General features: G+C 43.0%; 1 protein-coding gene across 6 annotated transcripts; it reads left to right on the top strand.

The window, feature by feature from the left end:
• The first annotated feature begins 170 nt into the window (after positions 1–170).
• On the top strand, positions 171–26914 carry ATP7A (ATPase copper transporting alpha). Of its 6 annotated transcripts, XM_015626315.3 has the most exons (24): positions 2446–3461; positions 3591–3824; positions 6327–6470; positions 8984–9473; positions 10220–10951; positions 11669–11875; positions 12823–12986; positions 13626–13787; positions 14411–14487; positions 14672–14897; positions 15271–15504; positions 15767–15858; positions 16261–16388; positions 16546–16700; positions 16994–17128; positions 17944–18138; positions 19355–19537; positions 19824–20037; positions 20662–20808; positions 21254–21396; positions 21687–21890; positions 22430–22547; positions 23039–23141; positions 23509–23849. In XM_015626315.3, the coding sequence occupies exons 3-24, from the start codon at positions 6363–6365 to the stop codon at positions 23780–23782; spliced, it is 4491 nt and encodes a 1496-aa protein (XP_015481801.1). In that variant the 5' UTR covers positions 2446–3461; positions 3591–3824; positions 6327–6362; the 3' UTR covers positions 23783–23849. The 6 variants fall into 6 exon arrangements, with proteins under 6 accessions (XP_015481804.1, XP_015481806.1, XP_033369971.1 ...); XM_015626318.2 differs by lacking the exons at positions 2446–3461; positions 3591–3824 and adding an exon at positions 171–281 and having other exon boundaries at positions 23509–26914; XM_015626316.3 differs by lacking the exons at positions 2446–3461; positions 3591–3824 and adding an exon at positions 2374–2424.

Genomic DNA, 26914 nt, shown 5'->3' with positions numbered 1-26914 from the left:
GGCGGGAACAGGGCAGTTATGGGGTCATGCTGGTGTTTGACGATCACACAATCCCAGACCGCTTGGGAGGAACGTTGAAGTCCAGCTGGTTCGGTCGCTGCGCGGCGGGCGGGTTCCTGTCGCGATACAGCGACAGCGGCCCCGCCTTCTCCCGCCGCCGTCACGTGTCCGCCGCGTCACGTGGCGGGTGGGTGGGGCCGAGCGGCGTTGGTCACGTGGCACGGCAGGGGAAGAGCCCGGCGGTCCCGGGCCGGGAGCGGCGATCGGAGCCCGCGGCCCCGGTGAGTGCGGACCCCGCTTGGGGCTCCCTTCCCTCCGGCAGTGCGGGTTCGCCTCGGGGCCCCGCCTTGGTTGTTTCCCTCCAGCAGTGCGGATCCCCCTTGGGGCTGCCGCTCCCCTGTCGTCTGGGGCTATCCCCGGCAGTGCGGACCCTCGGGGGGCTCCCGATCCCTCCGTAGTTGCGGGCCGGGGGTGATCCCGCGGCCTCAGGTGCGTGCGGACCCGCCCTGGGGGGCTCCCGCTTTCCCCCGCGCTCCGGGGCTGTCCCCGGCCCGTTGTCACCGTGTCCCGGCGGGGAGGGGGAGTGCGGCGGTGCCGGCTGCGTGCCCCAGACGGGAGGGGAGCGTCCGGGCCCCAAAACGCGCCCGGCTCGGCCGGGGTCTGCCCAGCCCCTCGGAGGGGCCGTCCTGTGTGTGAGGGTGCCCGCATCCTGTGGGGGTGTCCCGGGCTTCACCCCCAAAGTGTCCTGGCGGCATCTCCATGTCCCGGCGCAGCCCGGAGCCAGAACGGCATTTGGTGCTCAGCCGCTTCCCGCAGCCCCCGGGGCTGCTGCGGGCCGGGAGCCCGGCCCCGCTGCTGGGGCTGCTGCGGGAGCGGCGCGCTGTGCTTATCGCTGAGCATCCACATTTCGGGACTTGGCATGCAGTCAGTGCACTCTTATCGGAAGAGTCTCTCTTGTGCTCCTGTCAGTGGCCAGATAAAGTCACTGAGCTCCTGTTCCAGGTCTGAGCTGCTTAGCTTGTCCCTCTGAAATACCTTAGTGTTTATTATGTCACCTTATGTTGGTAGCACTCCGTGCACACGCACCTTTGTCTAATTAAAAGCATAGTGTTATATTCTAGAAAAGGGCAAATAGTTGTTGATGATGCTTTGGGGTGAAATCTCACAAAAATGAGCAACACAACTTAACTGCTGCCTCCCTGTTTTCATGTTCTAGAAATTGTGTGTAAGTAGTGTAAAGTTAAAATTTTAAATCTTAAAGTCTTTCACGCAGCCAGCAAAGCTTGAGTTTCTGTACTTAAAAACTTGTTGAATTGTGTGGATGTAAATAGGCAAAGATTTGATAGTGTGGGACTTTGTGTGTATGACAGAGCCCTGTGTGAGCACAAACACAGTTTGATTAGAAATTAATAATTATAATGTATTTTCTTAGTACAGAAAAGACTTGAGCTTTTTTTTTCTTTCCCAGGTGACAAAGCAGGGCAGCAAAAGCTAACATGATATGTAGTTTGTTGTCTTACTCTTCTTATTTTTACTGTATAATGCACTCCATGTTGTACTGCTGAGTGCTTTGAGACTAAGGTTTAGACAGAGAAGCATCCATTGACTTTGGTATGCTCACATAACAAGGGGTTATAAATTATATTCTACTCATAATGTTTCCTATGGTTCTTCCAAGGAAATGTTAATTTTCTACAGAAATCTGAGTTCAGGAGGTTGTGGAAAGCCAAGAACGAGTTCAAGGACTTGCTTAGAATTTGCCTCAAATACTGTAAAACTCATTAGAAGCGAAGCAGAATGTTTTCAATGCGTGCTTTCTTTTTTCCCCCATGCAGTTAGTATAGAAATAAATTCTCTGAGAGAAATTTCCATCCTCTGCTGACCAAGCAAGGCTTGTTAAAGTCTTGAGCAACATGAATTACAACCTATTTAAAGTGTCACGTAGCTGTGACATTTATTGCAGATGTGCAGTTTCTCTCTCAATGATTAAGCCTCATCTATCCCTGGGCCTCTCATACATATCTCCTATCTAGTCACACTTTCTAGTGGCTTTGTTTGCACATGAACCCTATAAAACCTCCTTCTTCCCTGTTGGGCCCATCTCCTGTAGCACTTTTCAAGCCCAAGGGTGAGATGATGCAGTTTTTTCCCTTTCCTGCCCTTTGCCCTGCAGACACTCAGGGACAGGAACCTTTTTTCTATTTAATGTAATAAGTAATTTAGCTTTCTGCTGCCATAAATAAAGCAAGGTAAGTAGCACTTGGCCATTTAGAAATTTAATAAAATCCAAAGGTTGTAATTAAACCTGCTAGGTTCTGTTGCTGTTTGGTATTTGTGTGCTATTTGCCAAGCTGTGACCTCTTTTAATTTCAGCAGCTGTAAATTCAAGGTAATTATGAACTGGTGAAAACTGGAGCTGTACAGGTAACCAGAAGCATCTGTCTTTCCTGGTTGTCTCCCTACTAATCCCAAAACTGGCACAAAGTCTTTGGGGCACAGAGCTTTGCTGCTCTGTGATGCCTGGGTGTGCTCAGATATTAGAAGCAGCAAAGTGCCTTTTTTGGGGGTTAAATGGGGCTCTTGAGTTTTTACTGGTGGTGTAATTTCCTCTTTGCATTGCTCATTTTTTTTTAATTTTCTTTTTTTTGATCGTGTGTGTTTATGAATTACTTTGACCCCCTCTAGCTTTATTTCTTCAGATATTTTACTTACAGGACTGGTGTTAGCACATCAAAAAACTCTTTAGAGAGATGAATGAGTGTCTCAGTCACTTTGTGCTTGATCACTGCTGAATTTTCCTTTCCATGGGGAGAAATTTCTGTTGGAAGTAGAAATCACCTCTTTCTGTTGCTTCATTTGCTTCATAGAACCACTGACTTCCTTCAAGAAAATAGCACTAACTACAGAACTGGTAACTTGTAAAGGGAACTGCCATTTCTTTGTGTTCTCAAACCCTGAATTTCTTTGCTAATTGATGGTAAAAGTGTTTTATAAATGGAGCATTGCGTTAGTTAAGAATAAAAACATTATTTTTTCTCTAAAACCTATGTAATCCATAACTTAGCATCTCATGTCTTTTCAGTACCTCAGCTTCAACTTTTTTCTCTATAAGAAAATACATTATGATTAAAAGGATGTGTCCATGCTAACTTGCACAAGTCATTGATGTGAAATATATGGATTGCTGCAGATATTTTGATTTCTAAGTCTATTTTCATGTAAACTTGGGAAAATGTTAACCCAAACGAGGAGAACTTGTTAATATGTGTACCTTTTGTGGGCATCTAGTCTTAATTCATTACTGTAACAAGTATTTTCAGTCTGCTTAGTCATGGACTTCTTTAAAGTTGTCAGGAGGAGGAAATATGACAAATATTTCATTCAAGTTTCAGCCAAGTTATTTCTACCTTGAAGCACTTGGAAGGGAAGCAGAGCATCAGAAATGAAATGAATATGGCAAGGTAGAATACAGCCTCAGATTAAATTTAAATTTAACTGGTTATCCTGGGAGTTTTGCAAGGGGAGGAAAAAAGGATTTGTCTATTTAAAGTAACTCTGTATATAACCCTATATTTTTTTTGGTGAACAAGGTGTCTCTGAAGCTTCAGGAGCACTGGAAATCCAGACAGTTTGGCTTCTGGAAATTTCAGCAAGGCTGTACAGAAAACAGAGATTGAGAAACAGCTCATTAACAATTCAGTGCTAATAATACCATGTGACTGATTGAAGAGACAAGCATTGCTCATTAGATTTGGACATCTCTCATACTTTTAGAGAACAACCTGCTTTTAAAATTAGTATGAAAATTAGCAGCCTGCAACAAGGTAAATAAAATTCCAGGTTGGTTGTCTTCCCCACCAACCTGTGAGTTGTGCTCATGTCAGAGAGATCTGGGTTATTCTTAATTGAAGGTCAGAGAACAAAAAGAAAAGCCAGTTTGATCCAATAGATAAATTCTAGTGATGGAAGTTCTGGCTTCAGTCCTAGTACTTCAGGGCTTTGAGGGGTAAAAAAGGAAAAATAAATTTTTATTTTTTTATTTATTTTTCTTATGCCTTTATGGTTTTTGTTTGAATTACAGCCTCTTCCAGGAAGGGGTTTTCTCTGCTGTGTTTATGAATGAACAGCAGAAGGGCAAGGAAACAGACTGAGAAAATGGAGGAAACACTTTGCCCATACAAACTGTAATGGTAATAGATGTGAAAAGAAGTTTAATGTTATTTTTACATATTTAAACAGTTGGTTTTTTAATGCCTTGGTGGGCATTAGGTAGCAGTGCTGGTGGTTACTGTAATCAGTGCTAATTCAGTGTACTGCCAGTGTGGCTGCTGTTTGTTTGACAGAGAACTTTGAACATTGTATCTTGGTTTTGGAAAAATGGATATTACTGTGCTTACAGCTTGGGTCTCTTAAACCAAAGCACAGGCAAGGCAGAATCTTGCCAACCTTTGATTATTTTAGACAGCAGCTCACATCCAAAGTGTCTCCTTACTTTATTTTTGTTTTCAAAGTACAGTAACAGGCCAGTCCAGGTTGGTCATGTACCTGAAATGCTTTTAAATTCACATCTCTCCAATTCTCACTGAGGGCAGATTGATTCCGTCTGTGATGTCTGATTTTAGTCCCAAGTGCCTGGTGGTGCACAAAGTTCCCTTTTAAGTCAAGTGGTTTTTTGCAATTTTATTTGTATTTCAGGCTTGTGGGATATTGGTGTATCCCTGGCTGTGGAGTTCCAAGGCTGTCCTTGTGTGCTGGGTGTGGACTGAGCATTCCTTAGGGAAGAGCTGGGGAAGCACAGAGGATCACATTTCAATAGGATGGCAGGAAATCGAATGTTTTCTTACGGAACTTAGTGGGTTTTAAAGTGTTTTGTACCTCTGTGTGTGCTGAGCAGCCTGAGAAAGGAGCTGCTGTATGAAATTTGCTTAAAATACACTTCTCTGTTGGTTGATAATTCTTGTGACAGTTCTACATTTTTGTAATGTGTGGATATTCACACTCAGTATTTGTAAATATATTCACACTCAATATTTGTTTCCAATAGCTCAGCTATTATACAAGCAGGGGAGAAGTGAGATCTGTAATAACTCCTCAGGTAGAGTTGTGTTATTTCTGTTCTTAGCAGGGATGAGATGTATTTCATCTGTTGGAAAAGTCGATATTCCCAGTTTTATACTTCTTTCACTGCTTGTTAATTAAGTTCAGCATTTAGTTTTTGTGCATCAGGGAGGTAAACCAGTTTCTATGATGAAACTTCCTTGTGTTCTTACATGGTTTGTGGCACGTCTCAAAGTGAAAGCAGAACCCTCCAGGCCTTTTGTAACAGTCTGGAAATGTCACCGTGGAGCAGGAAAAATTTATTTTACTAAACATCAATGTAATTGAATTTTCCAAGATAAGTCCTCAGGGTAAGAAAACAAGTTAAGCTTGTGCTTCACTTCAGTTCCTCAGTTACTCATCAGATTTTACTGCTGCTTCCATTGCTGCCAGACATTAACAGTGATCATTTCCTTGGTCACTAACCTCTCTGTCAATGAAACTTTGCATTACTTTTTTCAAAATATTAACAAAAAATCTGGAGATTTGCTTCTTTTGCCCTCTTTCCCCCTCAGTCACTTGACAGTTTGTGCATTGGGCAAAAGAAGTCCTTTTCATTAGCTGTTATTTCTACAAAATTCATTTAGGTTCAATAATTATTTTTTTTTCTGGGCTTATTTTTATGAACAAAAATAGTGATTAAACTCTTCAGAGGAGCAGAAATGAGACCTTTCTGAACAAGGTGTGGCAAAAATCTTGGTTTGTTTCATGGACTAATTACTTCAATATCACTTGTTTTTGCAAGCAGAGGGCAATAGATGAGAGAGAAATGTGGAAAAACAGCGTTCCCAGCTGTGCCACAGTGGCTGATGTGCCATCCTCTTGTTTCAGCATTCCAAGAGCTGCTGTCCCACTCTCTCTCCTGCTTCTCCCTATAATTTAATATCTCACACCAGTGAATCACAGCTTGCAGCATGTAATTAAATGATCTCCTGTGTAACCCAATTTGAATATTAGATGTCTGAACACTTTCTATTTTTGGAAATTAATGGGAATAAATAAGTGAAGTTTTCCATTCTGTTGTTACCTGCTCAGACTTTGACATCTACCAGTTCCATGTGGAGAATGTCCTCTGTTAAATCTTAGAATCCCAGAGTGGTTTGATTTGGAAGGGACCTGGAAGCTTCTCTCATCCCAAGCCCTGCCACGAGAACTCCTTCCACTACACCCCTGTTTTGGTTTCAGTCTCTGGGAAATTCTTTAGGAACTAATGTCCTGATTGTTTTCAGCCACCAGCAATGAGAAGATCAGAGTAGAAATTCACCATGGAGGCAAAATCTGTGGCCATCGGCGTGGAGGGGATGACCTGCAACTCCTGTGTCCAGAGCATTGAGCAGCACCTTGGGAAGATGAATGGGATCCACAACATTAAAGTGAGTGAGTCTAGCACTGCTTCTAGCAAAGGTTTGGATGAGAAACCATGAGAAATTGTGCTCTGAGAGAGAAAAATAATGTAGGAAGAGTTTATTCTCTGCATTTCTTTGCAGGTTGTTGTTGGAGGTCTATTGGTGTATTTTTGGTAAATGAGAGAGAAACAGGTGCTTGCTTCACTGTGGGGGGAGTTAAGTCATGATTGCTCTTAATTTATTTTCTGCTTTACAATTAATTCAGTATTGTGAAGTAATGGGGGGGAAAAAGTCAAGAATGGGGTTTGTCCTAATTCAGGCTTTTTTTGCCTGACTTAGTTTTAACTTTTTTCTTAGCTCAGAGGAGATGGCAACATTGTTAGTCTTTCTTCTGTCATGGCCAAAATATTGGGTTGTAGAATATCCCAGGGTGAGCTGGTCATCCTTGCAGAATACATAATTTTACAGTAGTTTTAATAATAAAAGTAATTTAAAAGCTGGCAGACTTCTATGAATTTTGTGACACAGCCTGTAGTAGAACAAACTAACAATAGAAAATTGAAAAGTTTATTTCTTTAGTGTCTATGTTCTAAAAGCATCCCGTTACATTCTGTAGTTGTTGATTTTACTCCAAAGAAAATAACTTCTTCCTGGTTTTATCAACAGTTGACTCCTGTTTTAGTGGGGACATCTTAGGTGACCTCTTCCTTTCCCAGAACTGGGCACAATTTTAATTTGGAGTGTGTGATCATTGTGTGGAGCTGGTTTTGCAAGACTCTTTGTGGTGCTCTTCCCCTGCAGAGCAGGTGCTGCATAACTCAGAGCAGCTCCCTGTGTCCTGAAATAGGCGTTTGAATACAGAAATTTTGTTGAAAAACAACAAAATCTACAAGACAGATAATTTTTCATCTTCCTTCAGCTGTAAAGGAGTTTTAATGTGAGTCTGTACTGTGACAGCAGAGCCCTGAAGCTCTGAACAGTCCCCTGTGCATGGCCAGATAAATCTCTGGGTGTCTGCAAGCATGAAGCCAGGTAAAGGCTAAAAGCAGCCTGTAAAATAATATCCCCAAACAGTCTGATTTCAAAATCTTCTCTTTCTCCTTATGCTAGCAAAATAATGTTCTTTTGTCAGCCTTGTGTTCAAAGTAATGTAATTTTGTCAGCCTTGTGTTTTCTCATGTGATCCCTGAGAATACACAGGTGACTTTAGACAGAATAGGGAGGTTTATACAATGTGGATCCCCAGTGGCTTTTACAGAAGGAATGAAGTAGGTTTTTAAAAGGACAGTATTAAGACTTTTGAATTTAGGTTTTTAGGTGAATACCTTATCACAAAGCTGAATGCTATTTCAAAAGATACATTGCAAAACCTTAATCTGAGTAAAGCAGGACTCTTAAGAAACTTTGAGGTTATATTTAGTAATTATCCTTTCTACAGCATCAGAGCTTCATTCTAGGCAAATCAGTTGATTCAGAAAGTTCTCTGTAAATACTAAAACAGGGTTTTGTGTAGTGATTATGATTTAGGTCAGCAAGGGACATGAATGTCAGATGACTAATACAGACTAACAACTGCTTTTAGGTTATTCTGCAATGAAACCAATAAATGTCCATGTTGCTAATTCTGCTAAGGCCCATAATTGGGACAGAAATGAGGAAAGGTGGTTCTTAAAATGATTTAACTGATACAATTTAATCATGACTGTGGTCTTTAGGTTGTACCTTTGCCCAGAGGAAAGATAGAATTGAATTGATAATGTGTTTGGCCTCTGGCAGGCGTTGCTTTTTCCTTTTGGAAACTGCAATTATTATGTTTGATATATCATCTGTTGGGAGCAAATTGAATTGAGGCTATGTGTACTATCAGATGGGAAAGGTTATTACCAAATGAGGATGTCTCTGGATCACCCAAATGTACAGAGAGAGGAAAAACAGCTTCTTTAATGTTTGTCACGTATCAGGTGTCTAAAGGGAGTTTTAGTGAACTCTGATGCAGGTTTTTGTTCACAGCAAGTTGCCATCCTGTGCCTCCATTGCCTGGAAATGCTGGGCTCCTTTCACTGCTGCTTAAAGCTGTGGGTTTTTTCAAAGAGTATTTTTTTCCATCCTTGTAGCCCGAGGGCAGTTTCTCCTAACTGCGTTAGAATTGCTGCAAACTGATTCGAATTTCTTCTGTGGGCTGTTTTGCTCCAGGGATTGAATTAGGTTAGTCATCCTAATTCAAGTGAATTTGGCTCTGGAAGTTTCATTAAGTGCTTTGGTGCTGTCTGGATGTTGCAAGTAGAAGTGGCCAGACAGACTCCTAAAGGATTCTGGAGCTGGGAGTGGGGCTGGGATCTGTTCTCTCCAGCCCTGTTGTTGCACAGGAGAGCAGGAGTTACTACTCAGTGCTGGCTTTGCTCTTTGAGGTGAGTAGTGAAAGTTTTACTGGACAAGTATTGCTAATCTTTGCAAATAAAAGCAGTTTCTAGTCTGGTGCTGTGTCAGTTCTCAAGTCTTTGTGTTGCAGTTCACTCAATTGCTTTGTTCATCCCCTTGAGGTCTCCCTGGAGGACAAGAACGCTGTTGTCATCTATGACTCCAAGCTGCAAACTCCAGTGACTCTGCAGGAAGCCATCTCTGACATGGGATTCGATGCTACCCTGGCTGATTCAAAACCACAACCTGTTGTACTTGACACAATTTTCCTCACCCTCCCTGCCCAGTCAGCCTTAACACCCAGACAGATTTGTGCCTCACTGCTGAAGAACAAAGGGATCATGGATGTGAAAGTGTCCTCTGATCAAAGAACTGCGGTGGTGACTTTCATCCCTTCCATCACCAATGGCAGGCACATTACCCAGATGGTCCCAGGGGTAGATCTGAACATCTCTGTGCCAGAAGTAACACCTGGAACTTGGGGAGATTGCAGCTGGTCCCATGGGAGCAGTGCTGTGCTGCGCCTGAAAGTCGATGGCATGACCTGTCACTCCTGCACCAGCACCATCGAGGGCAAGCTTGGCAAACTGCAGGGAATGCAGAGGATTAAAGGTAAAACCCTGGTGTGTTTTTATGTAAATTGAAGCTGGCAAATTGCAAGGCATTCAACAGATTAGAGGTACAGCCTTAGTGAGTTTTTATGTAAATTGAGGTTAGCCATGCTGTTTTTCTTCTGATGGTGTTGCAGATTTTAGATGAGATAGCTGAGTGTGACAGTGACTCTTTGTGGGACTGGGCATTTAATTATGTTTTTAATGTGGACTAGAAATGAAGAAAGGAGCCCACATTGTGTGAAGGATGTTACACATGTGTGATAGTGCTCAGTGGTTGTTTTGCATTTGGTAGGGAGCCTGGAGTAGTTGTGTTCCGTAATCTTATTACCAGTTATAGGAACCTCTAATAACAGATGTCTTTTTTAAATTGTGATTAATGATAGTTCATTTTTTCTGTCCAGTTAAAAATCTAAAAGGCAAGACCAGCTTACTGATATAGCTAGCTTTGGGATAAGATTGCCACAGACCTCAAAACAAGGATAAATTCAGTAAGTTGTGATGCCATTTGTGAAAATCCTGGGGAAAGAGCAAAAATTAGAGGAGTTGAAAATTGTCATAGTACTAGACAAAAACTGGCTGAAGAACTAAGTTGTTTGATCTTTACCAAACCAATGGAATCTCCTTTCTGTTGCAGTTACATTTCTGTCCGTTTAAAGTGTTGCTGGAAAGCTTTGACAAGCTCCTGTGATGTGCTTATTATGCTTAGGGCAGTGACACACACTTATTTTACTGATTAATTTCCAGTGTCCCTGGACAGTAAGGAAGCTGTTGTTGTCTACCAGCCTTCTCTAATCACAGCAGAAGAAATAAAACAGCAAATTGAAGCGGCAGGTTTCACAGCAACCTTCAAAAAGCAGCCTAAACCCCTGAAGCTCAGTGGGATTGACCTGGAGAGGCTGAGGAATGCTCAGCCCAGGGACTCTGAGGCATCACAGATGGAAAGCTCCAGGGAGACTGGCACAAAGACAGTTGAGTTCAGAATTGAGGGGATGCACTGCAATTCCTGTGTCCTCAACATCCAGAGCACCATATCAGCATTACCAGCAGTGACGAGCGTGGTGGTTTCTCTAGAGAACAAATCTGCTGCTATAAACTACAACCCAAGCTTAATTAGCATAGAAGAACTGAGGAAAGCTGTGGAGAATGTGTCTCCAGAGAGGTTCAGAGTCAGCCTTCCTGAGGAGCATGAGAACCTGGCACTTCTGCCCACGCTGGTGTCTCCACTGAAATCTCACCCTGCTTCCAAGGATCCCAGCCAGCCCCTCACTCAAGTTGTTGTGATCAATATTGAGGGCATGACTTGCAGCTCCTGCGTGCAGTCCATCGAGGGAGTGCTGTCCCAAAAGGCAGGTGTGAAATCTGTTCATGTCTCTCTGCCAGATGGAAATGGGACTATAGAATATGACCCACTGCAGACAAGCCCAGAAGACTTGAGGGCCTCAATAGAGGATATGGGATTTGATGCATCTTTTCCAGGTAATAACATCCAAAACAATTTTAAATTTACCAGGGTTGTGCAGTTTTAGGATTTGGTACCACCCAAGATGAAATTTAGCAGCTGACATAGACTTTGTGCTTGCCAAGAGTAGTTTTATATCTTCACTGCTGAGATCATTAAAGATAATGTGCACATCCTTTTAATACATCAGATTTATTCAAATTCTTGAGGTGTCTGGCAATATAAATATGTCAGATAAATGCTGTTTTATGTCAATAGCTGCAGAAGTGGTTGGGTGCTCACATTTAATCCTTTTCACCCTGTTCCTGCACAAACAGAACATCCCCTGAATTGCTGTAAGGAGCCTGTAGTTCCAGAGCCTTTCTCTAAGGTTAAAAAACATGGGTTTTGCTTATGAAACATGCACCGGATTACAAGTTCAGCTCTGTGCTCCAGGTAAAGGCAATAAAACTGCGTGTAAAACTAAGGTTGAGAGGGAGAGGTTTTGCTTACAGCTACAGGAGAAGGCAGAGGATGTGCAACAGAACAAGGACAATGAGGAAAGGCGAAAGGAAAAATACTAACAAGCCAGTAAGTTAATCAGTGGCCCACCTTTGTCTTGTTTTCTTTTGCTGACAAGGTGTGTACAGTCACCATTTCCATTTTCAGTCTCGGTGAACAGCAGTGTGTCCCAGCAGCTCATCCCTCCCTGCACTGGCTGTTCACAGTGTCACAAACTGCAATCTCCTTTCCAGCAAAGGCAGAGCTCCCTGTGGCCAAAGCTCAGCCCTGCCCTGAAGCACAGCTGGATTCTCACAAGCCTGAGCCGCCCTCCAAAGTGCCAGCAGCCCACCTTGGCAGGCAGGAGAGCAAGACCATCTCCAAGTGCTACGTGCAGGTGACAGGAATGACATGTGCCTCGTGTGTGGCCAACATCGAGAGGAACCTGAGAAGGGAGGATGGTGAGATGTGTGTCAGTGTGGTCTGTTACATTTCCAAGCATTTGTTGGGAGAATCCATCTGGTTTTTGTGGTGTTTTTAAGGGGTGGGTTGTCAGGACAAGTGTTCCTCCTCACCTCTGGCCCATAGAGTGGGAACAGGGACATCCTTGCTGCTTTAGCAAGCTGCCCAGACGCTGATGTTGCAAAAGCAGAGGCTGAGTGCTCCAAAGAATATTGGGATCAAATAGGGAATCCTTTTGAAGGTAAACCAGCTCTTTCCTACTGGAGGGAGGTTCCCAGGTGTGCAGCTGAAAGGCAGAAGCAGTTGTGTGCTTTAGGAAGCTGTGAGAAGGGACAGTGTGAGGGGATGAAAGGGACATAGGTTAATTTTAGCTTTGCAAGTCAGGCCAGTGGTGTCTGTGATTATATTTGCAGGAACAAACAGCTACAAGACTGTGATGTAACAGTCATTAATGCAGACTGTGTTTAATTATTGTAATGAAGATGGATGGGTTTCGAGTCAGCTTGGATTTTAATTTTTTCATCCTAGAAAGTGGATGAATGTAAATGCTCTCAGTGCCCAGAGGATTGCACTGTTGGATCTGCCCTTTTTTGTACAGGTTCTCCTTAAAAAAGGCATCCAGAAATGATCAATGCAGATCAGAGAAATATGCAGCACTGTGGTTTAAAATAATTTATTTTAAGGAAAAATAGATAATTTTTCATATGGCATGAAGAGAATGTTTGTAATTAAACTGTTAAAGACATTGCTGCTCATGTGGAATGATGCTTTCATCTGTCACACCTGCACTGAGGTGCTGCTGTAGCTTCCAAACACGAGGCTGTTTTTCTTTATATACAACACAGGAGCTTTCCCAATTTCAGTAAATTGTGTTGTGCATTCATGTTAAAATAAAAGTAGGATATTTCTTAAGCCTGATCTGCCACTCACACATTTTATTTCCTAGGAATCCACTCAATCCTTGTTGCCCTCATGGCAGGGAAGGCAGAAGTGAGGTACAACCCTGCTGTCATTCACCCTGCAGCTATTGCAGAGCTCATTCGGGAGCTGGGCTTTGGAGCCACCGTGATGGAAAACTGCGGGGAAGGAGATGGGATCCTGGAACTTGTTGTAAGCTGATCATTAAACCCAGCCACCATTACTTTATTCTCTTGGATGTGCCTGTGTTAGTGTCCATTTCTTAGAGATTAATTGTGTAATAGAGGTTAATTTATAAAAAATTAAGTATAAGGGTATGTCAGGTACGTATCACAGATTTTATCTTGTCCTGCAAACTGTGCTGGCTCACTACTACAACACTGAAAATGCAGAGAAATATTCCTGTTTTCTTCTGTTTGGTCTTCCTGTTGCCAGGATTTAGTCCTTTTTTTTTTTTTTTTTTTTTTTTTCCTTTTTGAAGCTGAGTGTAGCTCAGTGTCCCCAGCTCTGAGACTGAGCATCCAGCAGAGCTTTAGCAGGGCTTAATAACCTCATCCCTGTGCTGTGCTTCCTCTAGAAGGGTTGGAGGGGGCCCTGAGCAGCTTGATTTTGTGAGATGCATCCCTGCCCACGTCAGGGTTGGAACCAGATGGTCTTTAAGGACCCTTCCAGCCCAAACTGCTTTTTGATTCCACAGTGCTCACACCCCAGATCAAAGCAATAAATAATGCAGTAGTCACAAACACTTTTCCTACATGTTAAGATGCATTTGCCAGGTAGCCTGTGCTTTACTAACAGGTTTAAATAAATAAAATAACCTTTATTTTACAGGTGAGAGGGATGACCTGTGCCTCCTGTGTGCACAAGATAGAATCCACCCTTATGAAGACCAATGGTGTTTTGTACTGCTCAGTAGCTCTGGCAACCAACAAAGCCCACATCAAGTATGACCCTGAGGCCATTGGTCCTCGAGATGTCATACAAGTGATAAAGGTGAGTCTCATGTAGGCACCAAGTCTCCTATGATATCCAGTGCTCTTAGAAGAGTTACACACCCCAGAAATAGAAGGAGAGGCTGTTAAAGCAAAAAAAAAAAAGTCTCTCTCCTTCCATCTTCTTTCTTCTTAGTGCAGGTTTTTGCTGATGATTTGTGTGTTCTGGATTAAAAATGCTCTGTTCCAACTTTGCCTAAGTTTTGAAAAATAAATGCTGTCTACCAGGTCATGATAGACTTGGAGATACCAGCTATAGGTTTGTAGAAAAATAAAGCACATTTATTTAAAAATCAAGTAGTGTAGCAGTACTGTAGAGGTGAAATAAGTTTCTCAGCCTTCTACTTCAGTTTCTCAATTTCTGTGCTTTAGCAACAACCATTTTGGAAAGCCACATGTTAGAACAGCATTTTATTCCAGACAGGTTAATTTTTGCATCAGATTTCTTTTCTCCTTTTGAAAAGTAACTAAACCATAGTAACAGGTAACAGTAGCTAAACAATATTTTATATCAGAAATGTTAATAAAGTTAATCAAAGGTAAGAGTGGTACCCTCAGTAACAGAGCATGAAGTGCATTTTAGAACCAACTGTTCTCTTTCTTATTGTTCTTTTTTTCCCTTAGGATTTAGGTTTTACTACTTCCTTAGTCAAAAAAGATAGATCTGCCAGTCATCTGGATCACAAACAGGAAATCAGGCAGTAAGTATTCCTGAGCATACTAAGACTCCATAAACATCTTTGATTCTTCTTTGTTACTCAACCATCAATTTATGATTTTTCTCTGTGACTGTACAGACTTACTCCTTAAAATATTTTCCAGCACTTGACTGCAATACAAGTTGTTTTTTTTCCCTTTTTTTTTTTCTCTCTTTTTACATCTGAGGTGGAAAAGATCTTTTGTGGTGAGCCTGGTTTTCTGTATCCCTGTGATGGGGCTGATGATTTACATGATGGTGATGGACAGCCAGCTCTCGGATGCTCACGCACATCACAACATGAGCAGTGAGGAGATGGAGGCCCTGCACTCTTCCATGATCCTGGAATACCAGCTCCTACCAGGATTGTCTGTCATGAATTTCCTCTCATTTTTACTCTGTGTCCCTGTGCAGGTGAGTGGGGTTATGACTGCTCCTGCTTAGTTGGGCTGAAGTGCTCAAATTGGAAGACGATGAAGAAATTAAGTTTGAAAAGTGAATGCAGTTATACTGATGCAAAATGCTTTTGAGGTTCTTGTGTGCTTCTGCTGTTGCCAAAAGAATGTGTGCTGGGGACTCTCAGGGGCAGGGCAGGCTGTGGAGAGCTGCTGTGCACTGAGGCAGCTCCTGAATCCCACTGGGAGGGCACTGGGAATACCTGAGAGTGCTGTGGGAAGACCACAGCCCCAGCTAGATCTGGGATTTTGTTCAGGGAGAGAGGCAAATAGCACAAACAAACTGGAAAAGCTGCTTCTGTGTGTAAGAGACGTGTGAAATGCCATTGCAGGTGTTCGGGGGGTGGCACTTCTACATCCAGGCCTCCCGAGCACTGAGGCACAACACAGCCAACATGGACGTGCTCGTGGTGCTGGCAACATCCATTGCCTTCCTCTACTCCTTCATCATCCTCCTGGTGGCAATGGCTGAGAGGGCCAAAGTCAACCCTGTCACCTTCTTCGACACTCCCCCGATGCTGTTCGTGTTCATCTCGCTGGGGCGCTGGCTGGAGCACGTGGCAAAGGTGAGGAAAGCAGAAACTTTCCTGAGGAACTTCCCACTGAGAATCACCTCAGAGTCCTGTCAACCATCCCATGGGTTCTTTTAACCTTCTGTGTGGTAAAATCGTCTTTAATAACTGAACTAATAAAAGTTTGGCTTAATATCAGACTGTTTGCAGAAAGTGTTTTCTTAAAAGGGTAAATTGCAACACATGCAGTTGTCATTTACCCAGCTTTTTTTTTTTCAATAGTATAGTCAGAAAAATATGAAAATTATTATTCTAGGGTAAAACCTCAGAAGCACTGGCAAGACTAATTTCATTACAAGCTACTGAAGCTACTATTGTTACCTTGGGCCCTGATAACGTTCTTTTAAGGTATCTTGCTTTATCATTTGCTTTTTCTGTTGCTCCTTTTTTGTTGTTAATATGCTGAATTCACAGACAAATTTTACTGTTTTATAGAACTATGAAGCAAATAACTTCAGATTTGATGACAGATAAAAATATTAAAATGCAGAATTAACACTGCTCTGCTTTGATTTATTGTTTTGTTTTGGTTTTTTTTCTGTGATAAGACAATTAGTGGATTTTACTAACTAGAAAGTAAATAAAATTATGATAAAATAGGCCATTTCAGAGAGGTCTGTGACTTTCTTGTGATTGTTTTTGTATGCATTAATGCCAGGCAGTGGGATTGTGCTTTGTGTGTAGTGCCAGCTCCTTTGTTTGGGTCACTCCACTTCCAGTCTCTTATAAAAAACATTTGCACCATTCCAGTGAGGAACAAGTGGATGTGGAACTGGTCCAGCGAGGTGACATTGTCAAAGTGGTCCCAGGAGGCAAATTCCCAGTGGATGGCCGTGTCATTGAAGGACACTCCATGGTGGATGAGTCTCTCATCACAGGTCAGCATTTGCTTTTTCCAAGTGTGAAAACCTTTTCCTTTAAACAAATCTGCAGAGGGGAAGTGGAAGCTGATGTTCTCCCCCTTGTTAGGAGTTGGCAGCTGTCCCAAAGGTGCCTTTTTCAGCAGGGTTGTGTCTGTTGTTGCCCTTGTCTCAGGTGAGGCCATGCCTGTGACCAAGAAGCCTGGCAGTACAGTCATTGCAGGCTCCATCAATCAGAACGGCTCCCTTCTGATCTCAGCCACCCACGTGGGAGCTGATACCACCCTGTCCCAGATTGTTCAACTCGTGGAGGAGGCCCAGACCTCTAAGGTAGAGCATCATCCCATTTAACACTTGGGGTTTGCTGTGTCATGCAGGCACCAGCACACCAAATCACTGCAGGGGTGGCTGGGACTGCTTGGATTTGAATTGTAGCTGCATAATGAAGTATCTTGCTGAATAAGGACTTTGATCCTGTCTACTGAGCCAAGTCTCATCCTCTTATTAAGTAAATCTGTAATTATCAAGTGTGGCAAGCCAAGTGTGCTGCAAGCAGCAGCTGTGACTCTTCTGTGCCTTCAGACACACACATGATGGTGCTGAGTGATGTTTCTCCTTCCCAGGCTCCCATCCAGCAATTTGCAGACAAACTTAGTGGCTACTTTGTTCCTTTTATTGTGGCTGTCTCTGTGGTTACCCTTTTTGCCTGGATTATAATTGGGTTTGTGGATTTTGAAATAGTGGAAAAGTACTTTCTGGTAAGTAAATCTCCTTAAACACCTTCTGAAATATTTAATAAACAGCCTTACAATTCTATTAGACTACAGTGGTTCCCTTTCTGGATCACCCTTGCAGGAGTTGCTGTTCTTGTTATTACATTTTTTACATTATGTATTTTTTTCATATTGTATCATTCCTGCATTTATACTTAGAGAGTCCACAGTAATTAATCAACTCTTGTAAATTAGGATAAAAAAAAAAGAGTTAATTAAAAGAAGTAAATATTAAACATTAAAAATTTCCCACCATCCATCCCTCTTCTGTGGGAAAAAGAAGTTCCTCCTGTCACAAGCTCCAATTTTGTATGTAGCTCTGTGGGAATTCATCTTGGCAATCAGTGGAATTCATCTTCATTACAGATTCCAGAGGAGGGTCAGGATGCCAACTTGAGCTTAAGGGTTGCTTAGATCACAGGGTTTCTTGTTTCAAAACTATTTCTAATTAGAATTTCTCAGTTTATAGGAAAGCCATCTTCATATCTACCTTTTTTTTTCCTCCCTACTGTATATATTTTTGATAGAGTATCTTTAATAAAAGTGCATCATTTAAAGCGTTTTAACACGTCATGTCTTTTTTAGGAAAATGTCCTATAAATAAAACAGTCAAGGATGGATGCAGTATAGAACACAAATTGGTTAATTAATCATGAATTTAATCACTCATCTCGGGTTTTGCATGCATTACTTTAGTATGAATACACAGCAGATATTTCCAACCTCCAAGACAACACGTATTCAAATGTGTTGCTCCTATTGCTGGATTTCTCCCCTGACCAACTCCCCTCCATGCCCAGGGCTACAACAAGAGCATTTCAGCAGCAGAGGTGATCATCCGCTTCGCCTTCCAGGCGTCCATCACGGTGCTGTGCATCGCCTGTCCCTGCTCCCTGGGCCTGGCCACCCCCACGGCCGTCATGGTGGGCACGGGCGTGGGCGCGCAGAACGGCATCCTCATCAAGGGCGGGGAGCCCCTGGAGATGGCACACAAGGTGAGCCCTGGGCTGCCCCAAGGGCTGCCAGCCTGGGGGTGCTGGAGTCTGGAATACAGAGTGTGTGCCCTCGTTTCTGCCCAGCCTGGGGGTGCTGGAGTCTGGAATACAGAGTGTGTGCCCCCGTTTCTGCCCAGCCTGGGGGTGCTGGAGTCTGGAATACAGAGTGTGTGCCCCCGTTTCTGCCCAGCCTGGGGGTGCTGGAGTCTGGAATACAGAGTGTGTGCCCCCGTTTCTGCCCAGCCTGGGGGTGCTGGAGTCTGGAATACAGAGTGTGTGCCCTTGTTTCTGATACTAAGTTATAAGATCTAGAAAAACACTGAATTTCATATAATATGAAATTCATGAGCATGTTTTCATGGTGATACATGAAAACAAATGTTAAAGTTAGATGAAAAAAGCTAGAAGTGTAAGTGTGTAGATTAGGAAGTTTTTTTAAATCACTGGGTGAAAAAGTTAGTTTAAAAAACAGGAGACAAGATGGAGGATTTCGGGTGTTGTTCCTTGTCCCTTCTTCTTTCTTTTCATGTTCTTCTAGAGGTTTTTGGGTAATAGTAAGTGACTGGATAGAAAATGCCACAGTGCATCACAGAGGTGATGGGTCATTGAGTCATTAAGAAAAATAATATACGTGTCTATTGTTAATTGGGTAAAAACAGAAATAAAGATAAAAGAACTGTGTATTTCGAGGCCATTTTGTGCATCAGACACGAAGTGTGCCACAAAGCCTTGTTGTACCGTCAGAAGAAAGAAATGTACCAAATTGCAAAGATTAACCTTGTGTAGCCAGCTTGGAGAGACCTGTTAAGTTTTGTGATCACCTGTTAATAAACACGAGAAACAAGATTCTAATGAGCTCGGGAGTTTTTCCTCTAATCAGAAGACCTGAGATAAGCAGAGCTCCCCACGAGGGAGGATCCCAAAAAAATTCAGTCTAAAGGAAGCTGAGAAATCCAAGAATAAAAAGAAAAATACAAAAGAGATGCAGCAGAAACAAAGAAACAGAAAAAGGACTTTTTAGAGAAAAGTTACAGGGGGTGCTGGTGTTTTGCCAGCTGTTGTTGGAGCAGGTGGTGGAATGTCCTGGTGGGTCCTGGGCAGTTCCGTGTTAGGTCGTGGCTCCGTGTTTGGGAGTTTGGTTTGAGTGGGTGTTTTTCTGAGGAATCTGTGCCTCCCTGCTCAGCTCCTCGATTGAAATCTTCCTGCTTTCCTGCAGGTGAAGGTGGTTGTGTTTGACAAAACGGGGACCATCACCCACGGCACTCCAGAGGTGATGCAGGTGAAGTTCCTGGTGGAGGGGAACCTCCTCCCCCGTCACAAAATGCTGGCGATTGTGGGGACAGCGGAGAGCAGCAGCGAGCACCCCCTGGGAGCAGCAATCACAAAGTACTGCAAAAAGGTGAGGGGCTCCCACACACAGCCTGCTGTGCAAGAACCTCTCCTGCAGGACTTCATCAGTACCAGGAGACTCTTCATGCAGATTTAGTTGTTGTGTTTAATTGGGAAAGCTGAAAATTGTGGAGCCATATAAATCGCACTGTGTTAGAGGCACCACTCACACCTAAATTTTGATGGTTATTTCCCTCCTCCTCTTTGTTCAACTGCACTTTATTTTGTGGGCTTTATAATTGCATCATGCTTTTATATATTTTAAAATTTCATCAGTTTCCATCTTCTTTTTCTAGGAGCTGAACTCAGAAACCCTGGGGACGTGTACAGATTTCCAGGTAGTTCCAGGCTGTGGCATTAGTTGCAAAGTCACCAATATTGAAGCATTGCTCTACAAGAACAACAGAATGGTTGAAGAAAACAATGTTAAAAATGTGACACTTGTGAAAATTGAGGAGAATGCACAAGAATCAATGCAGCCTGCTTTGATCATTGATGCTGAATTACCAAGTAAGTGAACTCTGGGTAAGAGAATAAAACAATTTTTACTGCTGTGTCTTTAGGATCCTTAGGAATGAGGTCACTTATTTCTGCCTTGGAGAACTGGGCTGACATCAAGGCACACATTAAATAGTTGCTCATTAGTTTATTTTGTGCTCATACATCACTCAGAACATTTAAGTTAAATACAATTTCAAGTTGCATGTTGAATATGGGACTGGAAAATCAGACAGAAGTTGTCTGTCAGCTCTCTCTGGCTTTGCTTTGTCCCAAATTACCATTTGCTAGCCAAAATTTTGAATTTGCATAACTGATTAGTTTTCACTCAATGACAGCTCATTTTTAGGTCTTTCAACTCCATTGGGCTGTTCATAGAAATGAGAGGCACTGAGAAGTCCTTAACTGTCCTTTGACTTGTGGTTTTTGGCCCTCTGACATGGGGTGACTCCCCAGGACTGAAGAAATGTGTCTTCTCTTGTGAAAGTTACATGAAAAGGTGATAGGGCACAAAGTACTGAGGAATTCTTGATTCCTGTTTGGATTCCCTGCAGTTCCAGTGTATGCTGGGACGAGCTGCAGGGAAGCTCCCTGCTCATCCACATGATAACACAGCATTGTGTTTTCTTCCTTCAGCTCATGTGACCTCCCAGAAATACTCAGTTCTCATTGGGAACAGGGAGTGGATGACCAGGAATGGCCTCGTGGTGAGAGCTGAGGTGGACAAAGCCATGATGGAACACGAGCGCAGAGGCCGCACGGCTGTTCTGGCAGCTGTGGATGGTGAGTTCAGGGCTGCTGCTGCTGTATTCAGTTTGATTGCCACATAAAACATCACATAAGTAGAGATTAATAAGTAGTGATGTCATAGCAGCTACACCTGAAGCAGGGTAATGGAGATGAAAAGAGATAATTAATCAGTTTTACAGCCCTTTCTTATGGGAAAAGCTCTTCCTGCCTTTCTTAGCTGACAGGAGAGTTTGGTATAATAATACAATACAAAGACTTCAAAGAAAGCAAAAGGGGAAAAAGGAGACAAAAGGAATTTATTTTTCATTATGGTTGTACAGTCCATGCTCTGTACTGCTCTAAACATTGCTGCACCAATACCTGCTCTCATCCTGCTTCCTACTGTCAGTATGAACTGGTTCTGGAACTTAAAAGTTACTTTGTTTTCCCCCTAAATTAACAAAGGTTTTTGTAACAAACTCTTTCTTTCTGTTTTCAGGAGTGCTCTGTGGCTTGATAGCTATTGCAGATACTGTGAAGCCAGAGGCTGAGCTGGCAGTGTACACTTTGAAGAGCATGGGCTTAGAAGTTGTCCTCATGACGGGTGACAACAGCAAAACAGCCCGCTCCATCGCCTCCCAGGTGGGCTGTGCCCTGTGCTGGGCTGGTTTCAGCAGGAAGGCTGGTGTGGCATGTTCATGTTGCTGCTGTGAAAGATGGTAGTTTTAAAAGACTTGGAATAAAGAATGCAAGAAGTTTTTGAATGGAAGTAACATCAGCTGTGAATTCAGAGCTGTTTTCATATCATCAGCTGGGCTTGCTCTTTAGCTCCTGGGTGATAATATGGGTTTCACTCCTCCTGGCCACATCACTCCAGGCAGGAGCTTTGACAGCTGCTGGAAAAGCTGTGTCCTCTCTCCCTCTCTGTTCAGGTTGGCATCACCAAAGTGTTTGCAGAGGTTCTCCCCTCACACAAAGTGGCCAAAGTGAAGCAGCTCCAGGACGAAGGGAAGCGGGTGGCCATGGTTGGAGATGGGATCAACGACTCGCCGGCCCTGGCCATGGCCAGCGTGGGAATCGCCATTGGCACGGGCACGGATGTGGCCATCGAGGCAGCTGATGTGGTTCTCATCAGGGTAAGAAATCAGAGGTAAAGGGAGCTGGCAGGAGGGGTCAGAAGGCCCAGGATGTTTTGGGTGATGCAGGGGTGCACAATCTCCGTCAGCTGGAGAAGTGGAGCAGAGATTGTGTTCACTGTGTTTAGTGCAGTGATTATCCCATGAAGGATAAAAGTGATTATCCCACTTCCACATTTTCTGGGCACTGCACATTCTGGGCTAAAGTTTGAGAGTGGCAAAGGAAGACAAAGTGAGCTGTCCTTTGGCAAACATAAATTACATTTGGGTAATGCACCATGGCACCTCCAGGGTTGCAGACACCTCTTCCTACACATCAGCAACTCCCTGGCAGAGTGTGGTGAGTGTTTGGAGCTGTCCTGGGAGGTGCTGTGGACATTACCTGGATTATGATGGGTTGGCACTGAGCAGAGCAGCCTGCTAAGAGATCTCTGCCTGTTACAGCCAGTGCACTGTAGTGAGCTCAAAAACAAGACTGAAGACACCACCTGTGTGCTCTCTGTCTCTCTGACTGTTCCAATAAACATTTTAACTTGCAGGATGACCTGATGGATGTGGTAGCAAGCATAGATTTATCGAGGAAAACCGTGAAGAGGATCCGGATCAACTTTGTCTTTGCTCTAATTTATAATCTCATTGGAGTTCCCATAGCTGCAGGTGTGTGAGTGCTGCCTGCACTAATTGGATTGGGCTCAGTGACTAGAAGATTGCAGTGATTTATTGTTGTGTGGGACAGTTTCCATTGTCTTTCTCTCTGGCTGTCAGCAAGGGCAGAGTTCTCTGCCTGGGGATGTTGCAGTGGAATATTTTTGAGCTGTCCTCCTCCAACACTGTGGCTGCTATGGATGTGCTCAGCACATCAAAATACCTTCAAGATAAAAGGTTTATAGAAAGAGCCTGAACCTGTGAGCAAGCATTTTAATTGCAAGGTGGGCAGGACATGCCAACTCTGAGTTTCAGGCTGAGGTTCTAGTTGAGATAAACCACAAATCCTTATGTATTAAATATTGGTCATTTAAACTAAAACCTCATTTACTAACAAATTAAAAAACAACTAGAACTGGACAGTTCATGTGAAATTATATCTATTAATACATGAATAATGCAGTGTTCCTGCTCTGAACTTAACAGCTGGTGTCATTTTCTAGGTGTCTTCCTGCCCATTGGTTTGGTTCTGCAGCCCTGGATGGGATCTGCAGCCATGGCTGCCTCCTCAGTCTCCGTTGTGCTTTCTTCTTTGCTCCTAAAGATGTGAGTAGGAACAGTCTTGTGGTTTCTAACTTGGATTTGAAGCTCAGGTCTTTTACTTAGAGTGACAGAAAATAAATGTGCAACTGTGAGAGATTTTGAAGAACAAAAAAACCTGTTTTTGAGAACAGTCCAGGCAAGTCTGTGTTAAGCAGACAGTAGTGCTTAAAAATGTAATTTCTAATGTGAAGAGATGTACAAATCAGAAGTGTTCAGAATGGGAAATTCCTTAATGAACTTCGTATGTTTGTGAGAAATCTTGTTCATCAAATTATAAATGCCTCTGACTTGTGCATAATCAGTTTCTATCCATATTTCAATGTACTTCAGCTTCAGAGGTATTGATATACTTTGATTTCTCCTTCCTTAGGTACCAGAAACCAAGCTCTGAGAAGCTGGAGTTCCGTGCCCGTGGCCAGCTGAGGCACAAGAGCCCATCAGAGATCAGTGTCCACGTGGGCATCCACGAGAGCGGGGCTGGCTCCCCCAAGCTGAGCCTGATGGATCGAATTGTCACCTACAGCAGAGCCTCCATCACCTCCCTGTTCTCAGACAAGCGCTCAGTGAACAGCATCGTCCTCAGTGAGCCAGACAAACATTCACTTCTGGTGGGAGATTTTGAAGAGGATGACACAGCCTTATGAAAGATTCGCTCCTCCCACACCCACTGAGGCAAAACAAAACCCCAAAGTAAAAAACGCAACCAAAACAGCTGTTGTGAGGTCTGTGCATGTCCTGATCTTTGTGGAGGTCTCCTGGATGCATTTCTTCTTCAGTGTAGAGGTAGTTTTTGCAGTGACTTTCCAGGGTCTTCTGTGGTTTTTAATCTAGACTTACCAAAAATATCTGGTGCGGGGCTGTTGATGCCCACAAACAGGGCTGTGTTCCCATTCCATGGAGCTTGCAGTATAGCCTTTATTTTTGGCAAATTGTCAAAATACAATTAAGGAAACTAAGGAAGCAGAAACTGATTTTCCAGCCTTATACCAGGGTACTTTATGCATAGTGGAGTTCAGTACCGTGTTAAAAAATTGTGAATTTGCATCTGCAAAATCCTGAAGGTTCTGTTTGCAGAGAGATGTGCCTTACTTCAGAACCCTCTCACTCCTCCAGCCTGCCTTCTGCTGGAACTGGGTCCTCTCAAATGCCTTTTCTTGTTGTCAGCATCTGGTTCCAGCTTTTCACACTCCAGGCTCCAAATCATCTCCGTGGGATCCGGATTCCTGCGTGGCAGAAAACGGGGACGTTTGGGGCCAGCCCCACACTGAGCTCTGCACACCCTGCCCCAAGACTCTCCTGCCCTGAGACTCTGTCTGAAGGTTGCCTGGGTTGGGAGCTTTGCTCATTCCCAACCTCTCCTAAGCCAAAAAACTCCTGCAACACCTGAATGCATTATCAGTGTGAGATGGTTTTAGCCAAAGTGTTCAGCTTTAGGAAGGAGCAGCGCTCACCACCAGGATCTACTGGCACTCCTTCAGTGAACCAGGGGAGTTTGTCACAGACTGCCTTTAAAATCTTTACAGTTCAGGCCTTGCTTGTAAAGTGTCTGTGTTCTAGGAATGGCCCCAACATCACTACATTGGTTGATCCAAACCCCCTGTGCTTGGTCTGTGCAGATCCAGGCATTGTGAATTCAGACAGTTGTCATTTGTTGCTGAACTGCAATATCAAAATGCAGCTTTTGATTGTGAAATCATTAATATCAAAAAGATCCTCAGTGAGAAAGATGCTCATCAGCACTAGCTGGTTACCTGTTTGTTACTGAGCCTTTCTCTCCCCATCCACTGCTGAGGCAGTCATTGGCAGCAATTGCTGCCCATCAATAATGTTAAATTTCATTGTGAACTGCAGTCCATGATGTAAACATGTACCAGTTGTGCTTGTAGAGGAGAAATAATCAGTTTGGTGAAGACAAAGAGGTTCTCTTTAATGTTCTGCTTTTTAACTCAAAGCCTGATGTCAGGGCATAGATTGTGTATGTAAAAAGTCCTGAGTAAACAGCTCTTGCATTTTATTTGAGAACCACCAGAAAAATCCCTTTGTGTGAGAGCAGAAGGGCTTTGCTGGGGGATGTGTTGTTAGGAAATCAGGGTACCTGTATTGCAGTGAGGAGAGCAGTAGCACGTGCTGCTGGTTCAAGAAACAAAATATTTCTGTAGGAGGATTTGGGTTCTTAATATCTCTACATGAATATAGAGTATTTTTATAAATTAGATTACACCTGTATGTAATGTGTGGTGGTGTTCCATGCTGGGATACATCACTGCACAGCCATTCCATGAGGTTTTGTTCTCAGTTTGAAGCAGCAGAGCTGTTCTTACAAAGCAGATCCTTACCCAAAGCTGTTTGTTTGTGTTAGGATGGGTTTTAGTGCTTCACAATCATGCAAAGATTTCAGTCTCTTGTTTATCCACCCTCCTTCTCTGTGTTCTTGGCACAGTTGTGCAGGTGAAAGGGAGGTATTTACATCTTTGTCTGTGCTGTGGGTGGTCTCAGTCACTCCTTCAGATGGGAGTTTCAGTGGATGGCAGGGAAATGACACATCCCCCTCCCACTGCAGGAAACAGGGAGCTAATTCAGGGTTGAATTCCTGGTTAGTAAATAAAGCAGCATTAAGAACTTGTTTAAACAATTTCCAAATATATTTTTAGAGCACTTTTTCTTCAGCCTTTCATTGTCCAAATGCTGTGTAGGTTGAATGTTTACAGCTTTACCTCCCAATCTTTTCCCAACACAGGTGTTTTTTCTAGGCTTTATCATTTTCTGTGAAACTCAGTGTTTGATCCAGGTACAGCAAAATAAGGCTTTTTTCCAAACCAGGACACTCCAAGAGGTGCAGGATGATTATCAGGGAATAAGGAACAGCAGCTGCTGGCTGGGAGGGATGTGAGAGCAGCTTGTAGGGACACCCAGAGGATCAGGTTCAGAGTTTTCTGAGTGGATTTTTGGGGAGAGGAAATAACTGAACCCAAGGTGGGGGTGGGGGCAAGGTGGCTGTGATAAACTCAGATTTTTGAAAGCAGGTTTTCTGTCCAGCACTCCCCAAGGATGAGGTAATAATGACTTCCAGGATGTTTATCATGTGATTTAAATATTAAAAATGGTGCTTTATGTTGAAGAACCAAAATCCCTTTCAGTTTGAATGTACAGTGCAAGTGAAATCGTGTGGGAGCTCAATGTTTTCCCAAATGTAAATGTTTTAATATGTAAATAGGTCCCTCCTGTTGGAGACAGTTTGGATTCAGAAATTTAAAGTATCACTTGGAAGCACTCAGTTACAAACAATATTGTATTACTCCTTTGTCTATTTTATTGTTTTCTGTGTCTAGCTATTTATAAACCTGTGCTCTATTTAATAAAAAAGTACGTACGCTCCAGGCTTTAAAAGTTACTCTTTGAATCATACCAAACTTTCTCTTAAAAGAATTTAAAACACTTGAAATTTTATACAAAAAAAAAATAATGTGAAGCTGCCAGAACACAATGGAAGCAAGAAAACACTTTTATTTATTAAAAACTATGTTGGTTTTTTTTGGTTTTTTTTGCTTAGAAGTTCCAGCAAAAAGTTTGAAACTGGAGAACTTTTGTTATTCAGTTTTAGGGATGAAGAATGGAGAAGCAATGCTGGTTGGAATGTTAATGTAGGGCTGTTACAGTTCTTTGCATCTCAAAACATGTTGTCTCATGTTTCCTATTACTTTAAGACTGTGCCTCCATCATTCTAATGGCAATTATAACCTCTGTAATAAAAATGTAGCATCTGAAGGCTGTTTAAA

Source organism: Parus major, chromosome 4A (assembly GCF_001522545.3).
Source record: "Parus major isolate Abel chromosome 4A, Parus_major1.1, whole genome shotgun sequence".
NCBI lineage: Eukaryota > Metazoa > Chordata > Aves > Passeriformes > Paridae > Parus > Parus major.
Note: the sequence above shows the minus strand (reverse complement) of the source record. Positions and strands in the feature narration are given on the sequence as shown.